The sequence below is a fragment of the Strix aluco genome, chromosome 14 (assembly GCF_031877795.1).
Source record: "Strix aluco isolate bStrAlu1 chromosome 14, bStrAlu1.hap1, whole genome shotgun sequence".
NCBI classification, from domain to species: domain Eukaryota; kingdom Metazoa; phylum Chordata; class Aves; order Strigiformes; family Strigidae; genus Strix; species Strix aluco.
Window position 1 is genome coordinate 34,370 of NC_133944.1, and position 27,232 is coordinate 61,601.

The 27,232-nt window shown below is 56.4% G+C and overlaps 1 protein-coding gene across 10 annotated transcripts; it reads right to left on the bottom strand.

Moving 5' to 3' along the window:
• Nucleotides 1-19,645: 19,645 nt before the first annotated feature.
• LOC141929928 (uncharacterized) lies at nt 19,646-24,803 on the bottom strand. Of its 10 annotated transcripts, none has more exons than XM_074840025.1 (7): nt 24,518-24,803; nt 23,814-24,088; nt 23,523-23,639; nt 22,866-22,975; nt 22,335-22,516; nt 20,870-20,977; nt 19,646-19,836 (listed from the first exon to the last, which is right to left on the bottom strand). In XM_074840025.1, the coding sequence occupies exons 1-7, from the start codon at nt 24,549-24,551 to the stop codon at nt 19,676-19,678; spliced, it is 987 nt and encodes a 328-aa protein (XP_074696126.1). In that variant the 5' UTR covers nt 24,552-24,803; the 3' UTR covers nt 19,646-19,675. The 10 variants fall into 10 exon arrangements, with proteins under 10 accessions (XP_074696126.1, XP_074696123.1, XP_074696121.1 ...); XM_074840022.1 differs by having other exon boundaries at nt 22,335-22,483; nt 22,866-22,969; nt 23,730-24,088; XM_074840020.1 differs by having other exon boundaries at nt 22,866-22,969; nt 23,730-24,088.
• Between the last annotated feature and the right edge of the window lie 2,429 nt (nt 24,804-27,232).

Sequence of the window (27,232 nt, forward strand, 5' to 3'; positions counted from 1 at the left end):
TTGCGAGAAATCACCAGCACCGTGCTCCTGCTCTCTACTACCCAGCTCACCTCAAACGCTCATCCGATTCCAAAGGCAGCCTGCCCGGCTCCTGCAAAACCAAAGAGAAATGCTTCATTGAGCTGCCACATGATTCTCTGCACGAAAACCCTGACCCAGCCAACAACCGCCTCATTGTCCTGGACTGCTCAGCGGCACGCGGCTTCGCCCCTCCCAGCCTACATGTGGCACCTGCATAAACCAAAGCGAGAGGCACAAGCTGAACCTGCAGCCTGCCCACACCGACTGCCATCTCCTGCCCCGTTACCTTGGCCACTCACCCACCCTGCCTCTGACATTTACCGGTCGCCACGTCGAGGCCTGGGTACCACCTGTAAGACACAGACAACAGGAGATGCTTCTAGCTTCACCAACAGTACGACACATGAAAAATAACTGAAAAATAACTCAGCCGACTCATCTCACCTTGCCCGAGTCACCTCCGGTGCCGATATCCTGCTTTGCACCTTCAAAACAAAAAAACCCCCAAACCGATAAGCCAGTCATCTAGCAACCAGTCACGTCTTCTCCTCCGACACCACACACTGACCCACCTTCTTACAGTGCCCTGCTCGCTGCCTCTGTCACTCTTCGGTGCATATATTGTCCCTCTGGATCTGAAAAAAACTTTTAAGCAAGTCACCTGGATGTTGAGTGACAGCTTAACAATTCCAGAGTTCTTGACTCCATGTAGGAACACCGTCTAGGGTGTCATTACAGCCTGCCATTAAAAAAACCCATAAAAATAAAACAGCATTAAGCCCTACACACAAGGAGCCTTAACACCTTTGAGATTCCATCTGTTCAACTACCACTCCCGCAGCCTCTCCCAGATAGCTCCTGTCATCCTCGTGACATCCTTGCCTGCTGCTGAGGGCTGCTTGCTGCGAGGGGGCTGTACGGGCTGTACCTAAACAGTCCAGGCAAATCAACATTAACTACAGACTCTTAGTGCTATTCTTCCCCTGACCGACATCGCTGTGCCCCCAGGCAGGGCAGTTCCAACCCACATACGTGTGCAGGCTGACACGCCAGAGAGTAAGAGAAGAGTGCTCTGAAGAGCGCCAAAAACCAAAATCCAAAGGGAGCTGAAGTGCCACAAGAGCGCGGTGGAGTACGCAAAAGGACTCGGAAGACACTGTTATACAGAGTAGAGGAGTTAGGAGGAAGCACGGTAAGAAAAGAAGCCTTGCAGACACAGCGAGGGCCCTGGAGTCTCAGGAGGGCATCTGGGCAAACTACAGATGACTGAGAGAACAACCAAACGGAGACACCCTCGATGGCAGAGAGAAAGAAAAAGGAGCGCTGCACAGCAAAGAAAGGAGGGAGGCTCTGACAGAACGAGAGAGAGAGAAAAGGAGATCGAGTGCCTCAAGGGGCTGCGGAGATCGAGGGAGGTCTCAGCAGGCACTGCGACTGTGAGGAGAGGGATCGTGGGGGCAGGGCTGATGGATAAACGAAGGCTGAGGGACAACCAGGAGGAACTCAGGTGATCACCTGAGCAGAGTACAGATGGTCTTGGGTGGCTGGGAACTAAACATGGGAATCCTGGCTAGCACAGAGGAACAAATGAGTTCGTGTGCGGCTCAAAGACGGCCCCACCTAAAGTGCTACAGGATGGAACCGGACCACAAGGAAGGTCTTGGGAGGCATCGTGACTGGGAGCAGAACTGTTCCGAGGGAGCCAGAGAGACAGAAAAAGGACTGGGGACATGACGATTAAATCCCGAGGGGATCTGAACCAAGTAAACACGTCATCAGAGGGCCAGGGAACGAACAGAGGCACGGCTAGAGGGAAGGGAGGACAGACTGACTGGGCTGGGTCACAGATAGCAGGAACACTCAGGAAGCCCTCTGAGGGAATGAGATGGCTGCGAGGTCTGCTACAAAGCTAGAAGTCTGCTAGGGGTATCCTTGAAGGCATCGATAGGCATCATGACACCCTTAGAGAGGTCCTGATTGGGCCAAAGACGCCAAAGAAGGCTCAGGGACATGAGAAAGGAAGTCTGGAGGGGATTTGAACAGTACAGATGTTGTCGGGAGGCGGGGACCAAATGGAGACACCCTAGATGGCACAGAGAATGATTAAGAGTGCTCTGAGGTACAAACACACCTGAGGATGGGTTTCTGAGGGCATGAGAGAGAATCCAAGCCCGCTACAGAGCTAAAACAGGGCTGTGGTACACAAAGAAGGTCTGAGGAGGCATCCTAGGTGGCATAAAGAAGAAAAAGAATGCTCTTTTTTGGGAACAGAGATCTTAGGAGAGGTGCTATTGCGACAAAACAAGTCCAAAGGAGACTTACAGGGATAAAAGTGTGCTGCAGGGATCATCCAAGACCTCAGGAGGCATCGTGACAGCAGCAGAGGAGGACACCCAAAAGAATGCTCAAGGACGTGATAAAGAAGTTCAGACGGGATTTGAAGAAACTGCAGGTGTCCTCAGGGGACCAGGTAGGTATCCTAGCTAGCACAGAGGACAACATGAGCGTTCTGCAGATGAAAGGTGGCATCAGGAAAGGGTCTCAGGGAGGAAGGAGGGTGCAGAGTGCGCCACGGTGCCAAAAGAGGGCTGCGGGGCACAAGGTTGGCCTCAGTAGGCGTGGTGACAGCAGGAGCAGGGTGCTGAGACTGAAAGAGAGACAGAAGGCGGCTCTGGGACACGGTGCAAAAGTCAAGGCGTTCCAGCAATGTACAGATGTCCCCAGGGGATGAGCGACTGAATGGAGACATCCAAGACAGCAGTGAAGACTGTGAGAGAGCTCAGGGGCACAGAGAAAGCCTGAGGAAGGGTTCTGTCTGAGTAAGAGAGACACCGAACCCCCAGCTAGGCTTTTATTTTAAACACAATTTTAAAAAAACATTTACTATCTCAACATTAAATACAACCTGAAATGAAAAAAACTTCACACACACAAGGTTAGACACATTCAGAAACTGACGCTCATTCAACAGCCACTCGATCCACCCCTCACTCCAAACATCCATTCCACTGCCCACCTGCCACAGTGGCAGATCACCCCCATTCTAAACCCACCCCTGGAACTGCCTCACCGTGCGCCTCGGCAGCGTCGCTGCTCCACACGCCCCCACGGTGTCAGCCTTCCTAACCGGGAGCCAAGGAAGATGTTTCGCAACGGGCCCCGCTCCCGCTCCTCCTTCGCTTGCGTTTGTACGCTCCGGCAAACCTCGCTCAAGGATTTTCTCTGGGGATCCAGATGGCCCTGTGTCACCTGCAGAACACAAAGCCCTGCAAAGCAAGGCATAGTCAAAACCGACAGCGAGTGCTGCAGTGCAATACACAACCAGAACAACCGACGTGGGAGGAGCCAGACTTTAAGGCCGAGGCCCACAAGGACACGGGGGGTGAAGTGCTGTAGGGGAGGGACCTCTATGGAAACAGAACTCTGAAGAGCAGAGCTGTCATTCTGGCCCAGATCTCCTCCACAAAGGCAACCCTCCACAAACAACTGTGATGCAAAAGACGCCATAAGCTCCACTCACGAGACGGGGAGTGCTCAATGGGCTCTTTTCCAAAGCAGCAAGGCATCCGAGACCCTATGGACGCCTACCACGGTGCATGCGCCGTGCAGAGAGCCCGTGGGGCACCACAGAGACGTGGAGAAGGCACTGCATACAAGACAGAACACAGACACCACAAACGACACAAGTACACTGACACAGGCCAGAACATGCACGTCCTGTGGGACAGACCCTGCTCTCTTCCCACAGACTTAAGGAAGCCTAAATAGCCCTCTCCACAGCCCTGATGGTAGAGCCTCTGCTGGCCCCACCCTACCCACGGCTTTTGCCCCTTGACTTACCTTTCAGAGAGCATGCTCCAGAATCCATCCTCATCAGGAGCACGTCATCTCACTGGGACGCTCCCGCATTCACCAGGTTCCTCTCCATCACCTGCAAGACAGAGCGCCCCCAGTCACCGACATGCCAGCCAGCACTGACCTCTACTGCAACAGTACCCTCCTGGGAAGTGCTGTGCTGCCCCCAAAAAGCAGGTGTTGCAGCCGTCATCTCCCGTGGAAGCCAGAAAACCAGAGAGGTAAAGCATCCGTTGTACTCAGAAGCAATCACTTGCTCTGTGGCTCCTGCCCTACTGCTCCTCTCTCTCCCACCAACTCACCTCAAATCCTGCACTCTTTGAGGAGCCTCCGCCGTCGAGCCAAGGGGTGCTGCAGCCAGTCGGCAGTCCGGCTGCAGCTCCTGCTCCTCACAGCCGCAGAGAATCGTAGTTCTGGCTAATGCCGGCTCCAGACAGCGGACACCCTGTCTCGTTCCAGCTCCTGCTGGATACAGGTCTGGCTAGGTGACGCTTCAACTTTGCACTGAAACTCCGCTTGATTTCAGCTCTTTCTCCTCACAGGCTCCAGCTACCGGCAACAGCCTGAGCTTTTGACAAGGCTGTAAATCAATCACTGTCAGAGCTTGAGTATTAGGAGTAAACATCCACCTTGTACATTCTCTAAGCATTCATTACTTTGGATTATTAATCAGGTCATAATTATTCTAAGCAGCGTACAAATAATTGCTGAACTCAAAGAAGGCACGTAGGGTCTGAAAAGCGCGTTTCCCCCCCGAGACCACCTCAGACATGGAGTTTGGCCTGGTGCACGCCGGCCTCCCAAGCTTCGGGGTCCCATGCCACCCCAAACCCCACCCCCTCCTTTCCCCCGTAGCCCCCAGGGCCCTCCCACACCCCTCCACCTCTCACCTGCCTGCAAAACCAGCCAAACTGCATTCTGCTTTTGGCCCCCAAACCAGACGCCTTAGTGCCTCTTTCTGAGCCCAAAAACCTGCCTGCTGAGCCACTTCTCAAGTCCCAAAAATTCACGACTTGACCTTTGTTTCTGAGCCCAAAGCCACACAACTCCGTCTGTTTCTGAGCCCCTCAATCAGCCACATGCGTCTGTTCTCAAGTCCCAGGAAGGCAAAACGTTGCCTCCATTTCTGGCCCACAGCACAGCTCACCCCGTCTGCTCTCTGACCCCCTCCGCAGTCCCCACGGGCAATGCCGAGGGTTGGGGGGGTGGGGTGAATGCAGCCACCCCACAGCCCTGCACTCCCAGAGCCCCACGGGCAGGTTTGGGGAGCGCTTGGGGATTGCCGCACTTCCGGGGGCCGCCACCGCGCATGCGCACTGCCGGGGCACGGGCACACCGGTCCTGGGAGAGCCGCGGGCAGCCCGCGGGAAACCGCACGAACCCGCCACAAAACCGCCCCTCGCGCCGCACCGCGGGGCCGCGCCGGTAGCGAGGACTGTGCCGTGCCGCGCGCGCCCCCGGGAGTGACGCAGCTGCCGGGCAGCAGAGTGCGCAAAAACTACAGCTCCCGGCGTGCCCCGGGGAGCAAACATGGCCGACCGGAAGACCCACTCACGTGACTACAGCACCTCCCACACCGCCACAGCCGGCCGCCCCGCCTTTCTGACCCTACGGGGACACCATTCTTCCCCCCCCCCCCACCCCGTCGCCCATGCACCCAGAAGCCCGGCCGACCGCAGCGCCGCGCAGCTCCGGGAAGCGCCGCTGCCGCCCGGCCCCGACCCGGAGCGGCTTCTGCCGCCGGTCCCGCCGCAACGCGCGCCCCCCCCCCCGTGGCGGCTTTCTCCGGCAGCCGCCAGGCGAACGACCACGCGGCCCCGCTCACGTTCTCTCTGCTGCTCCCTCGGCTCGCACCGGCTCCTCCTCCAGCACCGCCCCGGACAGGGAGGGGCCACTGCCCGCAGCCTCACTGCCCGCCCCGGGGACTCCTCCAGCCCGGCCCACGCTCCCCCCCCCCCCCCCCCCCGGTAACTATAGCGACCAGCACCGGGATTAAGGCCAGGCAGCGCGTCCTCAGTGCAGCCTCTGGAAGAGGGCAAGAGGCAGAAGCACTGACCGTTATTGCCGTAGATCGGCACCGGCGCTGCCGTTCCGCGCTTTGCGCCCCGAGCACCCGCCGACAGCGCGCACGGGGGGGGGGGGGGGGGGCGGGGGCGGCACTTCCCGAGCATGACCATCGGCACGGCCGTGCGCGGGGAAGGTGCAATTCCGAATAGGGTCCGGGCGGGAACAGTGACCCGCGGCAAGGTGCAACCCCGAATAGGGACCGGGCGGAAACAGTGACCCGCTGCAAGGTGCAACCCCGAATAGGGTCCGGGCGGAAACAGTGACCCGCGGCGAGGTGCAACCCCGAATAGGGTCCGGGCGGAAACAGTGACCCGCGGCGAGGTGCAACCCCGAATAGGGTCCGGGCGGAAACAGTGACCCGCGGCAAGGTGCAACCCCGAATAGGGACCGGGCGGAAACAGTGACCCGCGGCGAGGTGCAACCCCGAATAGGGTCCGGGCGGAAACAGTGACCCGCGTCAGGTGCGACCGCGAATAGGATCCGGGTGGAAACAGTGACCCGCGGCAGGTGCAACCGCGAATAGGGTCCGGGTGGAAGCAGTGACCCGCAGCAGGTGCAACGCCTAATAATGTCCGGATGGAAACAGTGACCCACGACAGGTGCAAGCGCGAGTAGGGTCCGGGTGGAAACAGTGACCCGCGGCAGGTGCAACCGCGAATAGGGTCCGGGTGGAAACAGTGACCCGGGGGAGGTGCAACCGCGAATAGGGTCCGGGTGGAAGCAGTGACCCGCAGCAGGTGCAACCCCGAATAGGGTCCGGGTGGAAACAGTGACCTGCGGCAGATGCAACCCCCAATAGGGTCCGGGTGGAAACAGTGACAAGGGGCAGGTGCAACCCCGAATAGGGTCCGGGTGCAAAACCTGACCCGCGACAGGTGCGACACAGAATAGGGTCCGGGCGGAAACACCCGCGGCAGGTGCAACCGCGAATAGGGTCCGGGTGGAAACAGTCTCCAGTTCTCTCCAGCCTCCCACGATTTTTTCGCCTCCCACCCCTTTTCGGCCTCCAATATATTCTGGCTTCTACTTCTCTCCAGCCTCCCACCCTTTTTGGGCCTCCCACACTTTTTTGGCCTCCCACCCCTTTTCGGCTTCTGATTATTTCTGGCCTCTACTATTCACCAGTCTCCCACTCCTTTTTGACCTCCCACTCCTTTTCGGCCTCCAATTTTTTCTGGCCTCTACTTCTCTCCAGCCTCCCACCCTTTTAGGGCCTCCCACCCATTTTTGGCCTCCAATTTTTCCTGGCCTCTACTTCTCTCCAGCCTCCCACCCATTTTTGGCCTCCAATTTTTCCTGGCCTCTACTTCTCTCCAGCCTACCACCATTTTTTGGCCTCCCACTCCTTTTTGGCCTCCAATTTTTCCTGGCCTCTACTTCTCTCCGGCCTCCCACCCTTTTTCGGCCTCCCACCATTTTTTGGCCTCCCACCCCTTTTCGGCTGCTAATTTTTTGTGGCCTCTACTATTCACCGGTCTACCACTCCTTTTCGGCCTCCCACTCCTTTTCGGCCGCCAATTTTTCCTGGCCTCTACTTCTCTCCAGCCTCCCACTCCTTTTCGGCCTCCAATTTTTCCTGGCCTCTACTTCTCTCCAGCCTCCCACCCTTTTTGGGCCTCCCACCCCTTTTTGGCCTCCAATTTTTCCTGGCCTCTACTTCTCTCCAGCCTCCCACCCTTTTTGGGCCTCCCACTCCTTTTTGGCCTCCAATTTTTCCTGGCCTCTACTTCTCTCCAGCCTCCCACCCTTTTTGGGCCTCCCACCCCTTTTTGGTCTCCAATTTTTCCTGGCCTCTACTTCTCTCCAGCCTCCCACCCTTTTTGGGCCTCCCAGCCTTTTTGCCCTCCCACCCCTTTTTGGCTGCTAATTTTTTCTGGCCTCTACTATTCACTGGTCTACCACTCCTTTTTGGCCTCCCACTCCTTTTTGGCCTCCAATTTTTCCTGGCCTCTACTTCTCTCCAGCCTCCCACCATTTTTTGGCCTCCCACTCCTTTTTGGCCTCCAATTTTTCCTGGCCTCTACTTCTCTCCGGCCTCCCACCCTTTTTGGGCCTCCCACCATTTTTTGGCCTCCCACCCCTTTTCGGCTGCTAATTTTTTGTGGCCTCTACTATTCACCGGTCTACCACTCCTTTTCGGCCTCCCACTCCTTTTCGGCCGCCAATTTTTTCTGGCCTCTACTTCTCTCCAGCCTCCCACCCTTATTGGGCCTCCCACCCCTTTTCGGCCTCCCACCCCTTTTCGCATGTTTATTTTTTCTGGCCTCTACTATTCACCGGTCTCCCACTCCTTTTTGGCCTCCCACCCCTTTTCAACTTCTGATTTTTTCTGCCTTCTACTGTTCACTGGTCTCCCACTCCTTTTTGGCCTCCCACCCCTTTTTGGCCTCCAATTTTTCCTGGCCTCTACTTCTCTCCAGCCTCCCACCCTTTTTGGGCCTCCCACACCTTTTTGCCCTCCCACCCCTTTTCAACTTCTGATTTTTTCTGGCCTCTACTTCTCTCCAGCCTCCCACCATTTTTTGGCCTCCCACTCCTTTTCGGCCTCCAATTTTTCCTGGCCTCTACTTCTCTCCAGCCTCCCACCCTTTTTGGGCCTCCCACCCCTTTTTGCCCTCCCACCCCTTTTCAACTTCTGATTTTTTCTGGCCTCTACTTCTCCCCAGCCTCCCACCATTTTTTGGCCTCCCACTCCTTTTCGGCCTCCAATTTTTCCTGGCCTCTACTTCTCTCCAGCCTCCCACCCTTTTTGGGCCTCCCACCCCTTTTTGCCCTCCCACCGCTTTTCAACTTCTAATTTTTCCTGGCCTCTACTTCTCTCCTGCCTCCCATCCTTTTTGGGCCTCCCACCCCTTTTCGGCCTCCAATTTTTCGCGGCCTCTACTTCTCTCCAGCCTCCCACCCTTATTGGGCCTCCCACCCCTTTTTGCCCTCCCACCCCTTTTCGGCTGCTAATTTTTTGTGGCCTCTACTATTCACCGGTCTCCCACTCCATTTTGACCTCCCACCCTTTTTCATCTTCTGATTTTTTCTGGCCTGTACTGTTCACTGGTCTCCCACTCCTTTTTGGCCTCCCACTCCTTTTTGGCCTCCAATTTTTCCTGGCCTCTACTTCTCTCCAGCCTCCCACCCTTTTTGGGCCTCCCACCCCTTTTCGCATGTTAATTTTTTCTGGCCTCTACTATTCACCGGTCTCCCACTCCTTTTTGGCCTCCCACCCCTTTTCAACTTCTGATTTTTTCTGGCCTCTACTTCTCTCCAGCCTCCCACCCTTTTTGGGCCTCCCACCCATTTTTGGCCTCCAATTTTTCCTGGCCTCTACTTCTCTCCAGCCTACCACCATTTTTTGGCCTCCCACTCCTTTTTGGCCTCCCACTCCTTTTCGGCCGCCAATTTTTCCTGGCCTCTACTTCTCTCCAGCCTACCACCCTTTTTGGGCCTCCCACCCCTTTTTGGCCTCCCACCCCTTTTCGGCTGCTAATTTTTTCTGGCCTCTACTATTCACCGGTCTCCCACTCCATTTTGACCTCCAACCCCTTTTCAACTTCTGATTTTTTCTGGCCTGTAATGTTCACTGGTCTCCCACTCCTTTTTGGCCTCCCACTCCTTTTCGGCCTCCAATTTTTCCTGGCCTCTACTTCTCTCCAGCCTCCCACCCTTTTTGGGCCTCCCACCCCTTTTTGGCCTCCCACCCCTTTTCGGCTGCTAATTTTTTCTGGCCTCTACTATTCACCGGTCTCCCACTCCATTTTGACCTCCAACCCCTTTTCAACTTCTGATTTTTTCTGGCCTGTAATGTTCACTGGTCTCCCACTCCTTTTTTCGCCTCCCACTCCTTTTCGGCCTCCAATTTTTCCTGGCCTCTACTGCTCTCCAGCCTCCCACCCTTTTTGGGCCTCCCACCCCTTTTCGGGCCTCCCACCCCTTTTCGCATGTTAATTTTTTCTGGCCTCTACTATTCACCGGTCTCCCACTCCATTTTGTCCTCCCAGCCCTTTTCAACTTCTGATTTTTTCTGATGTCTACTGTTCACTGGTCTCCCACTCCTTTTTGGCCTGCCACTCTTTTTCGGACTCCAATTTTTTCTGGCCTCTACTTCTCTCCAGCCTCCCACCCTTTTAGGGCCTCCCACCCATTTTTGGCCTCCAATTTTTCCTGGCCTCTACTTCTCTCCAGCCTCCCACCCTTTTTGGGCCTCCCACCCCTTTTTGGCCTCCCACCCCTTTTCGGCTGCTAATTTTTTCTGGCCTCTACTATTCACCGGTCTCCCACTCCATTTTGACCTCCAACCCCTTTTCAACTTCTGATTTTTTCTGGCCTGTAATGTTCACTGGTCTCCCACTCCTTTTTGGCCTCCCACTCCTTTTCGGCCTCCAATTTTTCCTGGCCTCTACTTCTCTCCAGCCTCCCACCCTTTTTGGGCCTCCCACCCCTTTTTGGTCTCCAATTTTTCCTGGCCTCTACTTCTCTCCAGCCTCCCACCCTTTTTGGGCCTCCCAGCCTTTTTGCCCTCCCACCCCTTTTTGGCTGCTAATTTTTTCTGGCCTCTACTATTCACTGGTCTACCACTCCTTTTTGGCCTCCCACTCCTTTTCGGCCTCCAATTTTTCCTGGCCTCTACTTCTCTCCAGCCTCCCACCCTTTTTGGGCCTCCCACCCTTTTTCGGCCTCCAATTTTTCCTGGCCTCTACTTCTCTCCAGCCTCCCACCATTTTTTGGCCTCCCACTCCTTTTTGGCCTCCAATTTTTCCTGGCCTCTACTTCTCTCCGGCCTCCCACCCTTTTTGGGCCTCCCACCATTTTTTGGCCTCCCACCCCTTTTCGGCTGCTAATTTTTTGTGGCCTCTACTATTCACCGGTCTACCACTCCTTTTCGGCCTCCCACTCCTTTTCGGCCGCCAATTTTTTCTGGCCTCTACTTCTCTCCAGCCTCCCACCCTTATTGGGCCTCCCACCCCTTTTCGGCCTCCCACCCCTTTTCGCATGTTTATTTTTTCTGGCCTCTACTATTCACCGGTCTCCCACTCCTTTTTGGCCTCCCACCCCTTTTCAACTTCTGATTTTTTCTGCCTTCTACTGTTCACTGGTCTCCCACTCCTTTTTGGCCTCCCACCCCTTTTTGGCCTCCAATTTTTCCTGGCCTCTACTTCTCTCCAGCCTCCCACCCTTTTTGGGCCTCCCACACCTTTTTGCCCTCCCACCCCTTTTCAACTTCTGATTTTTTCTGGCCTCTACTTCTCTCCAGCCTCCCACCATTTTTTGGCCTCCCACTCCTTTTCGGCCTCCAATTTTTCCTGGCCTCTACTTCTCTCCAGCCTCCCACCCTTTTTGGGCCTCCCACCCCTTTTTGCCCTCCCACCCCTTTTCAACTTCTGATTTTTTCTGGCCTCTACTTCTCCCCAGCCTCCCACCATTTTTTGGCCTCCCACTCCTTTTCGGCCTCCAATTTTTCCTGGCCTCTACTTCTCTCCAGCCTCCCACCCTTTTTGGGCCTCCCACCCCTTTTCGCATGTTAATTTTTTCTGGCCTCTACTATTCACCGGTCTCCCACTCCTTTTTGTCCTCCCAGCCCTTTTCAACTTCTGATTTTTTCTGGCGTCTACTGTTCACTGGTCTCCCACTCCTTTTTGGCCTGCCACTCTTTTTTGGCCTCCAGTTTTTTCTGGCCTCTACTTCTCTCCAGCCTCCCACTCCTTTTTGGTCTCCAATTTTTCCTGGCCTCTACTTCTCGCCAGCCTCCCACCCTTTTTGGGCCTCCCAGCCTTTTTGCCCTCCCACCCCTTTTTGGCTGCTAATTTTTTCTGGCCTCTACTATTCACCGGTCTACCACTCCTTTTTGGCCTCCCACTCCTTTTTGGCCTCCAATTTTTCCTGGCCTCTACTTCTCTCCAGCCTCCCACCCTTTTTGGGCCTCCCAGCCTTTTTGCCCTCCCACCCCTTTTTGGCTGCTAATTTTTTCTGGCCTCTACTATTCACCGGTCTACCACTCCTTTTTGGCCTCCCACTCCTTTTCGGCCGTCAATTTTTTCTGGCCTCTACTTCTCTCCAGCCTCCCACCATTTTTTGGCCTCCCACTCCTTTTTGGCCTCCAATTTTTCCTGGCCTCTACTTCTCTCCGGCCTCCCACCCTTTTTGGGCCTCCCACCATTTTTTGGCCTCCCACCCCTTTTCGGCTGCTAATTTTTTGTGGCCTCTACTATTCACCGGTCTACCACTCCTTTTCGGCCTCCCACTCCTTTTCGGCCGCCAATTTTTTCTGGCCTCTACTTCTCTCCAGCCTCCCACCCTTATTGGGCCTCCCACCCCTTTTCGGCCTCCCACCCCTTTTCGCATGTTAATTTTTTCTGGCCTCTACTATTCACCGGTCTCCCACTCCATTTTGACCTCCAACCCCTTTTCAACTTCTGATTTTTTCTGGCCTGTAATGTTCACTGGTCTCCCACTCCTTTTTGGCCTCCCACTATTTTTCGGCCTCCAATTTTTCCTGGCCTCTACTTCTCTCCAGCCTCCCACCATTTTTTGGCCTCCCACTCCTTTTTGGCCTCCAATTTTTCCTGGCCTCTACTTCTCTCCAGCCTCCCACCCTTTTTGGGCCTCCCACCCCTTTTTGCCCTCCCACCCCTTTTCGGCTGCTAATTTTTTCTGGCCTCTACTATTCACCGGTCTCCCACTCCTTTTTGGCCTCCCACTATTTTTCGGCCTCCAATTTTTCCTGGCCTCTACTTCTCTCCAGCCTCCCAACCTTTTTGTCCTCCCACCATTTTTCGGCTTCCCACTCCTTTGCGGCCTCCAATTTTTTTTTTTGGTCTCTTTTTCTCTCCAGCCTCCCACATGTTTTTGGCCTCCCACCACTTTTCTGCCTCCAATTTTTTCTGCCTTCCACGTCTATCCAGCCGAAATTGGGTGGGAGGGCAAAAATGGGGTGGGAGGCCGGAGGGAACTAGAGGCCAGAAAAAAGTGGAGGCTGAAACAGGGTGGGAGACTGGAGAGAAGTAGAGGCCAGAATACAGTGGAGGACAAAATGGGATGGGAGGCTGAAACGGGGTGGGAGGCCGCAGGGAAGTAGAGGCCAGAATACAGTGGAGGCCAAACTGGGGTAGGAGGCCGGAGAGAAGTAGAGGCTAGAAAAAAGTGGACGCTAAAATGGAGTGGGAGTCTGAAACGGGGTTGGAAGCTGGAGGGAAGTAGAGGCCAGAAAGAAAGTGGAGGTCAAAATGGGGTGGGAGGATCACAAGAGGTGAGAGGCTGTAGGGAAATTGAGGCCAGAAAAAAGTAGAGGCCAAAACAGCGTGGAAGGCTAAAACGGGGAGGGAGGCCCGAACGGGGTGGGAGGCCGGAGGGAAGTAGAGGCCAGATAAAAGTGGAGGTCAAAATGGGGTGAGAGGCTCACAAGGGGTGGGAGGCCGGAGGCAAGTAGAGGCCAGAATACAGTGGAGGCCAAAATGGGGTGGGAAGCTAAAACGGGGAGGGAGGCCGGAGGGAAGTAGAGGCCAGAAGAAAGTGGAGGCCGAAATGGGGTGGGAGGCTGAAACAGGGTGGGAGGCTGAAACAGGGTGGGAGGCTGGAGGGAAGTAGAGACCCGAAAAAAGTGGAGGCCAAAATGGGCTGGGAGGATTGAGGGAAGTAGAGGCTGGAGAAAAAAGTGGAGGCCGAAATGGGGTGGGAGGCTGAAGCGGGGTGGGAGGCCAGAGGGACGTAGAGGTCATAAGAAAGTGGAGGCCATAATGAGGCGGGAGGATCACAAGGGGTGAGAGGCTGGAGGGAAGTAGAGGCCAGAAAAAAGTGGAGGCCGAAAAGGGACGGAAGGCTGAAATGGGGTGAGAGGCCGGAGGGAAGTAGAGACCAGAGAAAAGTGGAGTTGGGAAAGAGGTGCCAAGCTGAAACAGGGTGGGAGGCCGGAGGGAACTAGAGGCCAGAAAAGAGTGGATGGCAAAATTGGGGGGGAGGCTGAAACAGGGTGGGAGGCTGGAGGGAAGCAGAGGCCAGAAATAAGTGGAGGCCGAAACGGGGTGGGAGGCTGAAATGGGGTGGGAGGCCGGAGGGAAGTAGGGGCCAGAAAAAAGTGGACACCAAAATGGGGTGGGAGGCTTAAACGGGGTGGGAGGCTGGAGTGAAGTAGAGGCAAGAGAAAAGTGGAGGCCAAAATGGGGTGGGAGGATCAAAAGGGGTGGGAGGCTGGAGGGAATTAGAGGCCTGAATAAAGTGGAGGCTGAAATGGGGTGGGAGGCCGGAGGGAAGTAGAGGCCAGAAGAAAGTAAAGGCCAAAATGGGGTGGGAGGCTGGAGGGACATAGAGGCCAGAAAAAAGTGTAGGCTGAAATGGGGTGGGAGGCTGAAACGGGGTGGGAGGCTGGAGGGAAGTAGAGTCCGGAGAAAAAAGTGGAGTCTGAAAAGGGACGGAGGGCTGAAACGGGGTGAGAGGCTGGAGGCAATTAGAGGCCAGAGAAAAGTGGAGTTCGAAAAGAGGTGCCAGGCTGAAACAGGGTGGGAGGCCGGAGGGAAGTAGAGGCCAGAAAAAAGTGGAGACTAAAATTGGGTGGGAGGCTGAAACGGGGTGGGAGGCTGGAGGGAAGCAGATCCCAGAAAAAACTGGAGGCTGAAAAGGGGTGGGAGGCTGAAACGGGGTGGGAGGCCAGAGGGAAGTAGAGGCCAGAGGAAAGAGGAGGCCAAAATGGGGTGGGAGGCTGGAGTGAAGTAGAGGCCAGAGAAAAGTGGAGGCCAAAATGGGGTGGGAGGATCACAAGGGGTGGGAGGCCGGAGGGAAGTAGAAGCCAGAGGGAAGAGGAGGCCAAACTGGGGTGGGAGGCTGAAACGGGGTGGGAGGCCAGAGGGAAGTAGAGGCCAGAAGAAAGTGGAGTCCATAATGGGGTGGGAGGCTGAAACGGGGTGGGAGGGCAGAGGGAAGTAGAGGCCAGAAAAAGGTGGCAGCCAAAACGGGGTGGGAGGCTGAAATGGGTGGGAAGCCGGAGGGAAGTAGAGGTGGGAGAAAAAAGTGGAGGCTGAAATGGGGTGGGAGGCTGAAACGGGGTGAGAGGCCAGAAGGAAGAAGAGGCCAGAGAAAAGTGGAGGCCAAAACGGGGTGGGAGGATCACAAGGGGTGGGAGGCTGGAGGGAAGTAGAGGCCAGAAAAAAGTGGAGGCTGAAATGGGGTGGGAGGATCACAAGAGGTGACAGGCTGTAGGGAAGAAGAGGCCAGAAAAAAGTGGAGGCCAAAAAGGGGTGGGAAGCCGAAAGGGGGTGGGAGGCCGGAGAGAAATAGAGGCCAGATAAAAGTGGAGGCTAAAATTGGGTGGGAGGCTGAAACGGGGTGGGAGGCCACAGGGAAGTAGAGGCCAAAAAAAAGTGGCGGCCAAAACGGGGTGGGAGGCTTAAACGGGGTGGGAGGCTGGAGTGAAGTAGACACCAGAGAAAGGTGGAGGCCAAACTGGGGTGGGAGGATCACAAGGGGTGGGAGGCTGGAGGGAAGTAGAGGACAGAAAAAAGTAAAGGCCAAAATGGGGTGGGAGGCTGGAGGGACATAGAGGCCAGAAAAAAGTGTAGGCTGAAATGGGGTGTGAGGCTGAAACGGGGTGTGAGGCCGGAGGGCAGTAGAGGCCAGAGAAAAGTGGATGCCGAAATGGGGTGGGAGGCTGAAACAGGGTGAGAGGCCAGAGGGAAGTAGAGACCAGAGAAAAGGGGAGTTCGAAAAGAGGTGCCAAGCTGAAACAGGGTGGGAGGCCGGAAGGAATTAGAGGCCAGAAAAGAGTGGACGGCAAAATGGGGTGGGAGGCTGAAACAGGGTGGGGGGCTGGAGGAAAGCAGAGGCCAGAAATAAGTGTAGGCCGAAACGGGGTGGGAGGCTGAAACGGGGTGGGAGGCCGGAGGGAAGTAGGGGCCAGAACAAAGTGGAGGCCAAAATGGGGTGGGAGGCTGGAGTGAAGTAGAGGCCTGAATAAAGTGGAGGCTGAAATGGGGTAGGAGGATCACAAGGGGTGGGAGGCCAGAGGGAAGTAGAGGACAGAAAAAAGTGAAGGGTGAAAAGGGGTGGGAGGCTGAAACGGGGTGGGAGGCCAGAGGGAAGTAGAGGCCAGAAGAAAGTGGTGGCCAAAATGGGGTGGGAGGATGAAACAGGGTGGGACACCGGAGGGAAGCAGAGGCCAGAAGAAAGTGGAGGCCATAATGGGGTGGGAGGATCACAAGGGGTGGGAGGCTGGAGGGAAGTAGAGGACAGAAAAAAGTAAAGGCCAAAATGGGGTGGGAGGCTGGAGGGACATAGAGGCCAGAAAAAAGTGTAGGCTGAAATGGGGTGTGAGGCTGAAACGGGGTGTGAGGCCGGAGGGCAGTAGAGGCCAGAGAAAAGTGGAGGCCGAAATGGGGTGGGAGGCTGAAACAGGGTGAGAGGCCAGAGGGAAGTAGAGACCAGAGAAAAGGGGAGTTCGAAAAGAGGTGCCAAGCTGAAACAGGGTGGGAGGCTGGAAGGAATTAGAGGCCAGAAAAGAGTGGACGGCAAAATGGGGTGGGAGGCTGAAACAGGGTGGGGGGCTGGAGGAAAGCAGAGGCCAGAAATAAGTGTAGGCCGAAACGGGGTGGGAGGCTGAAACGGGGTGGGAGGCCGGAGGGAAGTAGGGGCCAGAACAAAGTGGAGGCCAAAATGGGGTGGGAGACTGGAGTGAAGTAGAGGCCAGAGAAAAGTGGAGGCCAAAATGGGGTGGGAGGATCACAAGGGGTGGGAGGCCGGAGGGAAGTAGAAGCCAGAGGAAAGAGGAGGCCAAAATGGGGTGGGAGGCTGAAACGGGGTGGGAGGCCAGAGGGAAGTAGAGGCCAGAAGAAAGTGGAGTCCATAATGGGGTGGGAGGCTGAAACGGGGTGGGAGGGCGGAGGGAAGTAGAGGCCAGAAAAAGGTGGAGGCCGAAATGGGGTGGGAGGCTGAAATGGGTGGGAAGCCGGAGGGAAGTAGAGGTGGGACAAAAAAGTGGAGGCTGAAATGGGGTGGGAGGCTGAAACGGGGTGAGAGGCCGGAAGGAAGAAGAGGCCAGAGAAAAGTGGAGGCCAAAATGGGGTGGGAGGATCACAAGGGGTGGGAGGCTGGAGGGAAGTAGAGGCCAGAAAAAAGTGGAGACTAAAATTGGGTGGGAGGATCACAAGAGGTGACAGGCTGTAGGGAAGAAGAGGCCAGAAAAAAGTGGAGGCCGAAAAGGGGTGGGAGGCCGAAAGGGGGTGGGAGGCCGGAGAGAAATAGAGGCCAGATAAAAGTGGAGGCTAAAATTGGGTGGGAGGCTGAAACGGGGTGGGAGGCCACAGGGAAGTAGAGGCCAAAAAAAAGTGGCAGCCAAAACGGGGTGGGAGGCTGAAACGGGGCAGGATGACGGAGGGAAGTAGAGGCCAGAAAAAAGTGGAGGTCAAAATGGGATGGGAGGATCACAAGGGGTGGGAGGCTGGAGAGAAGGAGAGGCCAGGAAAAAAGTGGAGTCTGAAATGGGGTGGGAGGCTGAAACGGGGTGGGAGGCCGGAGGGAAATACAGGCCAGAAAAAAGTGGCGGCCAAAATGGGGTGGGAGGCTGAAACGGGGCGGGAGGCCAGAGGGAAGTAGAGGCCAGAAAATAGTGGAGGCCAAAATGGGGTGGGAAGCTGGAGGTAATTAGAGGCCAGAAAAAAGTGGAGGCCAAAACAGTGTGCAAGGACTAGAAGGGGTGGGCAAAAATTCCGGCAAATACCCAAAGACCCGAGCCCTGCTTACAGGGAGGTCACCTGGCACAACGCCGGCCAGGGCACCAAAGGTCCTGGCGACACCCTTGCGCGACCGCAGCCCCGGTGACAGGGAGGTCCCGTTGCCCAGAGTGCCCTTCTCTTGCCTCCACTTGTTGCCCAGACTTCCTCCGCTCCTACCCCCACTCTTACCTTTGCAGGTCCTTTCGCACGTGGTGTTTGTCTCTTCCTTCTTCTCCACCACCAGCTGCTGCAAGGCCAGGACGCCACCATTGGGTCTGAGAGGGACGCCGGCCCCCGGACAGAGCTCGCCACAGCACCACCCGAATCCTGGCTGCCCTCCCACCCGCAACCCCCTATACTCTAACACCCCCCAACCCCCTCCCAGCAAAAAATCTCACAGATCTGCTTTTCTCATCCAGTCGGTGCTCCGGGGCTGCCACGCGTGCAGTCCCAGCCGGCACTGGAGCTGGGCTCAGAGTCAGGCACTCTGGACAAATGGGAGCTGGGCACACAAAGCGGCAGCCAAAGAAGCTGCACCCCTGCTTACAGGGGGCTCGAGCCGCTGCCAGCACTGCAGAGTGCCCTGGCCTGCAGGTCACTGGCCAGCCCCGGACCTACAGGGCAGCCCCAGACTTATAGGGTAGCCCCTGCTGGCTGCCTACAGCAGCCTGCCCAGCCCTGATTACAGGGCAGCCCAGCTTCTCCTGGGGACAGAGGGCTCCACGGCTCGTGGCACTCGCCCCGAGTACAGGGCAGGCACGCTGGCAGGTCGCCAGCAGGACAGGCGGCCACCCAGGCAGAGACCCGGGCCCTGACTACAGGCGGGTCGCACGTTGGCCATGCTACGGCCACGCGGCTTCGCTCTGTCCTTGATAAGGAGGGGCAAGCCGGGACTCACCCTCCGCTCGCAGGCTCAGAGGGGACCGACCCCCTGTTGCTGCACAGAGTCCTTCTTTCCCTCCTGGGAAGTTTAAGCTAAGTACGCTGCAGTGATTCCAACAGGGGCCTAAACGAGAAGCTCATTCACTCGCTCACTCGCACCGACGCAGACACAGGCAGGCACACACACACAGACACACACAGGGACAAACAAAACTTCCCAGAAGAGAGAGCAAGCTCTGTGCAGCCAGTGTCTGGGGAGCCATCCCTTCCCACGAGCAGGAGAGCAGAGCCCCAGACCTGCCCCGCAGGATGCACGGAGGCCACAGGGACTCAACGTGCCGCGGGCCTTCACAGCTGGCCAAGGGACAAATGCCGTGACACGCCCCGACTCCAGGGGGTCACGCTGGCCAGGCCGCCAGCAGCCAGAAAGCCGCCAGGGCTGGGTAAACAGCCCTCCCCTGCTTACAGGGTGGGCGTGGGGTCTGGAGAGCCCCATTTCCCTCTCAGCACGGAGACAGCGCCGCTCACTCTCCTGACAGGGACGCCCTTCTCTCCAGGCAGCCAAACCGTGGGGCAAGGTGGCAAAAGGCCAGAGACCCGAGCCCTGCTTACAGGGAGGTCACCCAGTGCAGTGCCGGCCAGGGCACCAAAGGTGCCAGCAATGGTCTTGTGTGACCGCAGCCCCGGTAGCGGGGAAGCCCCTTTGCCCAGAGCTCCCTTCTCTTGCCCCGCTCCTCCCTTCAGCCCGCCACTCCTCATGATGCCTCGTCTTTCTTCTCCAGGAGCTGCTGCTCAGAAGGAGAGTGCAGTCAGGCAGCAGCTCCCCCACCCAGAGCACAGAGGGAAGCCGGCCCCTGGAGGGAGGTCCCCACAGCACTCCGTGCCCCCCCCCATACCCCCCCCCCCCCCCCGCCCCAGCCAAAAAAACCTCACAGATCAGCTTTTCTCACCTAGTTCGTGCTTCAGTGCTTCCTGCAGGGATGACTGTGATGGGCACTCGTCTGCTCCGGGCTCCTGGCTGCGTCCAGCGGGGCCTTGGACCCTCCTCAGCCCCTGAGGCGATGGCGCTCCCCCCCCCCAGGCAGCTCCAGTCCACCCCCACCCTGCCTCGCGGTGACGGCGCTCCCCCCCGCCCGCAGGCGGCGACGGTGCTCCCCTTCCCCTCAGGTGGCCGCTCCGCCCCTCACAGTGCTGCTTTGCCCGGAGCACCCTTCTCTTTCCTCCACTTGTTGCCTAGACTTCCTCCACTCTTCCTGCCACTCTCTCTTGCCTTGCGGGTCCTTCCGCACGCCATGTTTGTCTCTTCTTTCTTCTCCACCACCAGCTGTTGCAAGGGCAGAAGGACGCCATTGGGTCTGAGAGGGACGCCGTTGGGTCTGAGAAGGACGCCGGCCCGTGGACAGAGCTCACCACAGCACCACCAGAATCCCGGCCGCGCTGCCCACCCCCCCCACCCCCCCCACCCCCCCCCCCCCCCGAAAAAACCTCACAGATCAGCTTTTCCCACCCAGTTGGTGCTCCAGTGCTTCCCGCAGGGACAACTGCAACGGGCATTCATCTGCTCTGGGCTCCTGGCTGCATCTGGCAGGGCTGGACCCGTCCCCTTCACCTCAGGCAGCCGCTCCGCCCCTCACAGCGACTTTCCCGCCCTTCGCCCTTCCCACAGGCAAGTCCCGCCCCCTTCCCCTCAGGCGGCCGCTCCGCCCCTCACAGCGACTTTCCCGCCCTTCGCCCTTCCCACAGGCAAGTCCCGCCCCCTTCCCCTCAGGCGGCCGCTCCGCCCCTCATCGTGACTTTCCCGCCCTTTGCCCTTCCCACAGGCAGGTCCCGCCCCCTTCCCCTCAGGCGGCCGCTCCGCCCCTCATCGTGACTTTCCCGCCCTTCACCCTTCCCACAGGCAGGTCTCGCCCCCTTCCCCTCAGGCGGCTGCTCCGCCCCTCACAGCCACTTTCCCGCCCTTCGCCCTTCCCACAGGCAAGTCCCGCCCCCTTCCCCTCAGGCGGCCGCTCCGCCCCTCACAGCGACTTTCCCGCCCTTCGCCCTTCCCACAGGCAAGTCCCGCCCCCTTCCCCTCAGCCGGCCGCCCCGCCCCTCACAGCGACTTTCCCGCCCTTCGCCCTTCCCACAGGCAAGTCCCGCCCCCTTCCCCTCAGGCGGCCGCTCCACCCCTCATCGTGACTTTCCCGCCCTTTGCCCTTCCCACAGGCAGGTCCCGCCCCCTTCCCCTCAGGCGGCCGCTCCGCCCCTCACAGCGACTTTCCTGCCCTTCGCCCTTCCCACAGGCAGGTCCCGCCCCCTTCCCCTCAGGCGGCTGCTCCGCCCCCCACAGCCACTTTCCCGCCCTCACAATCTATTACCTGGGCTACAGTACTTCATTTCTTGTGGCTCTTCTGAGATGTAAGCAGTATGCGTCAGGCATCTTTTTAGAGCCAAGGCACCTTCACACACACCAATAGCGAGCAAAACTCCGGGAGATGAGAAATTTAGAGCAATGCAGGTTAAGGAGATAAGAGAGAACATTATTACATAGCCGCGACTGTTGCGAGTGCAGTGGAAATTATATGTCAAACAGTGAGCCAAAGTCAGACAAGTAGCATAATGACAGCTGGGAAAAGCCCTGCAAAAGACACCGAGGACGAGATGATTGCTTTATCTCCACAGATCGGTGTATAGCTCGGGGGAATGTGGGTGGAATCACACCTAGCACCAAGAAGCCCAACAAGGAGGAGCGGGGAGGGGTAAGAATTGCACCACCACAATCCACCCCGTGACTAAAGTCAATTTATCTTGTCCATAGACTGGCAGTGTGGTTGCCTCTTGCCTCTATGCCTATAAACAGATGATGCCATAATCCAATTATAATTGAAGGGAATTTTGTGTTTTATTAGCTTCTATTAAAAAAAAATATTTTAGGGAAGTATACACACAGGGATACTTTTGTAACTGAGTGATCTGTTTAACCATCCTCCAAACCTTAATATACAATACTATTAGAAGTACTAAACATATTAAAGTTGGAATTAGGAAAATCAGACCGAGTGAAACATGGAATTAAACAGTCCTGTTGTTGGTGGTGACCATCCAAATAAGCTTTCCCACCATCGATGTTCTTCAAGGAAAGAAAAGAAAACTGTTTTGGGGGGGGGGGGCGGGGGGGGGGGAAGACTTATTTACTTGTAGAAAACTGCTTAGCAACTTATTTCCTTACTTCTAGCAAGTTATAGTATTACTTATAGTATTTTTTAATATTGCTAACAATCCTGCTTGCCCGGACTGTTCTGTGGAATTTTACCAAGGACTGCTGTGTTCATCAAAACAAAGCAGTTTACTGTCAAAATCTACCAAGAACTGCAGTGTTCAGCAAAACATCATGGCTTTGTCCTTGAGGATCAGGTGTGCTCTAACTAGTTCGGCCTCAGTAATGAGTAAAGATAGCCATATACGGATGGCAGAAGTTTCATTGCTTCCCTTAAATAAGATAGCATGAGTAAACCGGCTGAAAAACATTTTTGTTGTTCAAGAAATTGGCTAAGAGAATCTGCGCATGCTCCGGGGAAAACACAAGGTGAGAAAGACTACGAGCCTTCCTCCCAAAGACCCCGAAGACGCCCCCCAGGAGGCAATGCGCAGGTGCAAAGATAACATAAACTGCTGGCACCAGCCTCTAGAACTAACCCAGCCTTACTCATGCATATGCATGTTTGTGTTATGTAATCCAGTGAATATGTATATCCACACTCTGTAAGTTTTTGGTAAAATGTGCTGGTGGTGTGCAAGCTTTGTGGAGAAATCCCCTTGCACCCCGGCTGGAGTAAAACATACCTGCTTTATAACTCCATTTCGAGTTGTAGAGTCTTTTTCCGCGAATCAAAGGCCACTGCAGATCCATTGCAAGCAGCAGCGAAAACGACAGTACAGCGAGGCCTGTGCTGGTCATTATCAGCATCCCGTGGTGCTGACGGCTGCAGTCTCTGTTGTGGCATAACTTCGTCAGCCAGAGCTTTCTGGGGGGAGGCAGAGTAAAGTCCACGACCCCCACGGCTCCCGCAATGCCGACACAGCAGCTGAGGTACTGGCACCCACGGGCACACCGCCCCCCAGCCCGGGGCAGTCCCTTGCCAGCTCTAACCCGCCGCTTTCCTGCCTCCCTCCACCCTGCAAGGGCATTTCAGACACCTTCTCAGACTGTCCCTTCAAACCACCCAACCACGCAACCCACTGAGCACGACCACTGAGCCCTAAAAGCCCTGACCACTGCAAAATTATCTTCTCCTCTTCTTCAGGAGCGCTGCGGCCGGAGTAAAGCAGCAGGCGCTCGGGATGGCCTTGAAGCCTGGGGCAACTTTCTCACACCTGTGGTAGCTCACAGCCCTGGATGTGACAGTTGTGACTCCCGAACTGCAGAACGGTTTGAGGTGGGAAGGGAACTCTTGCAGGTCATCTGGTCCAACCATGCCCTGGAACTAAAAAGTAGCCACAGCGAACAAAAGAGGGGACGATTTAAAAAGACAGAGACGGCATTAAGCAAAGAGAAGAACTCATTAAAAAGACACTGAAGGGAAAAAGAACATTTTAAAAGCAACAGGCATTGGTGAAATAAAGGAAAAAATGATCACACATGGACACCGAACTAGAACAGAGGTAGAAAAAAGAAAATTTAAAAAGTGACGGCCCTAAGGAAACACGAAATAGCAACAGCAAACTAAAATACGTAGAATGAAAATTTAAAAAGTGACGGCACTAAGCGCAGAGACAGAAGATGAAAAAAAGGAGGGAGAGGCAGGACAAAAGCGCAGAGAGAAATGAGAAAAGGGAGCAGTAGGACAAGAGAGAGAAAGTGAGAAAGGAAGGACGGAGGAACAGGACAGAAGAATAAAGGAGAGGTATAGGAAAGGGGTGGGGGGGGGGCAGAAATAACAGCAGCATGGAAAAGAGAGAGGTACAGGAGAGGGCAGGAAGGGACCGGGACGCACAAGACGGGTGACAGGGCCCCGAAGGCCCAGGACTCACCGCAGCTCTCGCTCTCGGCGCTGCCGGGAGAATTTGACGGGTCAGATGCTTCTTTCTCCTTCCTTCCTCCTGCCCCTCTTCTTCTTCTGAAAATCCAGTCGCCTGGCTGTCCTCCCCCTCAAAGAATACGCGGGTGTCTCTCACCTCTTACAAGACCAGGCTTCCGACACACGCAGCCTCGCTTGCTTGCGCACTACGCGGCCGTACTGCGCTTGGGGTGACGCACGCAGACCCCGGGTGCACGCTGGCGGCCTGGCCTGCTGCGGACTGTGAAGAGGGCTCCTTCCTCACCCAGAGAGGCAGGCTCTCTCTTCCTGCACTGGGAGGCGGGTGCTGCCCACATAGCCTTGATTTTCTCCTTCTTTCCCTTTCTCTGGCCTCTCCAGCTTCAGCTGTGGCAGCTCCTGGCCACGGTCCACAGCCGGGAAAGGCTCCGCCTGTCCCTTTTTGCCCCCGTGCTGTGAGAAGCACAAGGCCAGGCAGAGACACCCCACACAAGCCCGAGGTGGGTGCAGTGAACAGCATCCCCAGGACAGGAACAGACCAGCGCGGCCTCAGCACGGTCTCTGGAAGAGGGAAAGAAGCAGCACTGACCATTACTACCTTAGATCGCCCCCGGCCGGAGCCCCACCTTCCACAGAGGCTTCTGCAGACGCACCGAGGACCAGCCTGCTGCCCTCACCACAGGGCTTGGCGGTGGCCTGGGGCTACGGGACAGGCTTCAGGGCAGTTGCTGGAGCTCGAGGCAGCTGCACTGGGTGAGCGGGGCCAGAGCCGGCTCAGGGGGAGCTCTGGCGAGTTGCGGATGCGCCCGGTAACTGCCTCTCTTCCCCTCTACCAGCTCTCGGGGAACTGCCCGGGGCTGCCCCGGCCCGCCTCACCTCCAGCGGAACGGGACCCTGCCGCAGCGGCGGAGTGAAGCTTCCCGTCCCGCCCCCGCCAGGCGGCCGGCGGGCAGCAGACACCCCCGCCCCACCACTCCCCTCGGCCCTCACCCGCCGCCAGCAATCTCGCCCCTCCAGCCGCCATATTGCAGCGGCAGCACCGGGGCGCCACTGCGCATGCGCACTGCTGGCGCACGGGCACACCGGTCCTCGGGGAGCCCCGGGCAGCCCGCGGGAAACCGCACGAACCCGCCACAAAACCGCCCCTCGCGCTGCGCCGCGGGGCCGCGCCGGTAGCGAGGACTGTGCCGTGCCGCGCGCGCCCGGCAGCGACGCAGCTGCCGGGCAGCAGAGTGCGCGAAAACTACAGCTCCCGCCGTGCCCCGGGGAGACAACATGGCCGACCGGAAGCCCCGATCACGTGACTACAGCACCCCCCCACACACACACACACCGCCACAGGCGGCCGTCCCGCCTTTCTGACCCTGCGGGGACACCGTCCTTCCCACCCCCCCCATCGCCCACGCACCCGGAAGCCCGGCCGAGCGCGGCCCCCGCGCGGCTCCGGGAAGTGCCGCTGCCGCCCGGCCCCGACCCGGAGCGGCTTCTGCCGCCGGTCCCGCCGCAACGCGCGGCCCCCCCGTCGCGGCTTTCCCCAGCAGCCGCCAGGCGAACGACCACGCGGCCCCGCTCACCTTCTCTCTGCTGCTCCCTCGGCTCGCACCGGCTCCTCCTCCAGCACCGCCCCGGACAGGGAGGGGCCACTGCCCGCAGCCTCACTGCCCGCCACGGGGGCTCCTCCAGCCCGGCCCACGCTCCCCTACCCCCCCCCCCCCCCCCACGGTAACTATAGCGACCAGCACCGGGATTAACCGCGGCCGCTGGCAAGTGCAAAGCGCTTGGTAGCAATTCCCCCCCGAGAGGCTTACCCTGTTGTAAACAACGCAAGGCTCACACCGTTCTTTTCTAGGTTGTCTCCAAAGCGCCATACGCTGAATTAAGCAACAAGTTCCAATCACCAAGAACTGACGCTCAATACCATCTAATGGAAGCGCTCATAAACTTCCGAAGACTTCAATCTCCAACTCTGATGTCCATCCTTAGCACAGGTTAAATTCTCTGTACAAACAGGTTAATACGGCTATTCTCCCCACACTTGTAAGGATACAAACCAGAGATATTCCTTGTGTACAACCTAGATGAACCAATGTTTCAGCAGCATTGCAGGTGCGATTCGTTAACTGCATCTTAAAGTGAATTTCCAAGGTCCCTTAGGTACAGACGCCCCAGCCCAGGAGGTGTTTCCTTTACCCTCGTGTCATGGACCCAGGGTTCCGCTCGTCCCAGCTTCACAGCAGCGCTCGCGGTTAGCAACACTCGATAGGGTCCCTTCCGCTGTTCATCAAGGGGATCGTCCTTCCACGTCCGTAGGCAGACCTGATCTCTGGCACAGAAAGAGTGTGCCGGGAAATCAAGGGGTACAGGTGCTCTTAAAAGGACACATTTGTGGATGGACCTCAATAACGTATTCGGTTCATACCTTTTCCCCTACGAGATGCAAGCGTTGGGGCCTCCCTGTCAGACTGACGTTAGAAGGTTTGCTGTATAGACTTTCACATGGGCTTATCCTTCCTCTAGTTCTAGGAGTCACTCTAATCCTCAGCAGGGCAAGTGGCAAAGCTTCAACCCATTTTCCTTGGACTTCCTGGCATAATTTAGCAATTTGTCAGTTTCGTGTTTGATTCATTCTTTCTACCTGTCCACTGGATTGGGGCCCCCAGGGGGTGTGTCGGTTCCACCCCATCCCTAGTATTTTGCTCATATTCTTGACAACCTCAGCTATAAAATGTGGACCTCTGTCAGAGGACATTCGTAAAGGAACCCCAAACCTTGGAATAATTTCTTTTAGTAAATCCTTTGTTACCTTGCTGGTTTGACATGGGAAAGCTTCAGGCCAACCGGAGAAGGCATCCACCAGTACCAATAAACATCAGTACTGGTTACACCTTGGCAATTCTGAAAAATCTACTTGCCAATACTCACTAGGAGTTATGCCTTTTCTTACCTCTCCTGGAGGGCGTCGGGCTTGTATCTTTGGATCGTTCCTAAAACAAATTTCACAGGGGTTACTCACACTTTTGGCAGTGAGCAACATTTTGACCCCGACTGCATAACGTCTTCCTGATCCGACCGCTGCTTCTGCTCCCACATGCGTTTCTTCACGGGTTTTAGTCGTTAACCTTTTCATGTTTTCAGGAGTCACTACGCATTGCCCGTGTGGGGTAATCTACCACCCTCCACCGTGCTTTTGTGCTTTAGTAACTCAGCCAATTTATTTTCTTTCTCTTTAGACCTCGGGGATTCTACTTGCATTTCCCTTGATGGAATTAGAACACAAGGAGCACTGAGCGTCACTGGTTTTGCAGCTTCATCTGCCCTCCGATTTCCTTGGATTACATCCGCATTTCCTCTCTGATGTGCTTTACAATGTATCACGGTGACTCCGGCTTCTGTACTGCTTCCAGCAAGTTTAAAATCTCTGCTCTGTGCTTTATAGGTGTGCCACTGGCAGATCAAAGTCCTCATTCTTTCCAAATAGCGCCATGGGCATGAACAACCCCAAAAGCATATTTAGAGTCTGTATAGATACTGACTCTTTTTCCTTTGGCTAATTCCAAAGGCCTGGTTGAGGCAATTATTTCAGCCTTTTGTGCAGAGGTATTTGGAGACAATGCTTTAGCTTCCCAATCCTCAGTTAGTGTCACCACAGCACAACCAGCCTTTCTTATTCCTTTCAAAACGCAACTGCTTCCATCAGTATATACA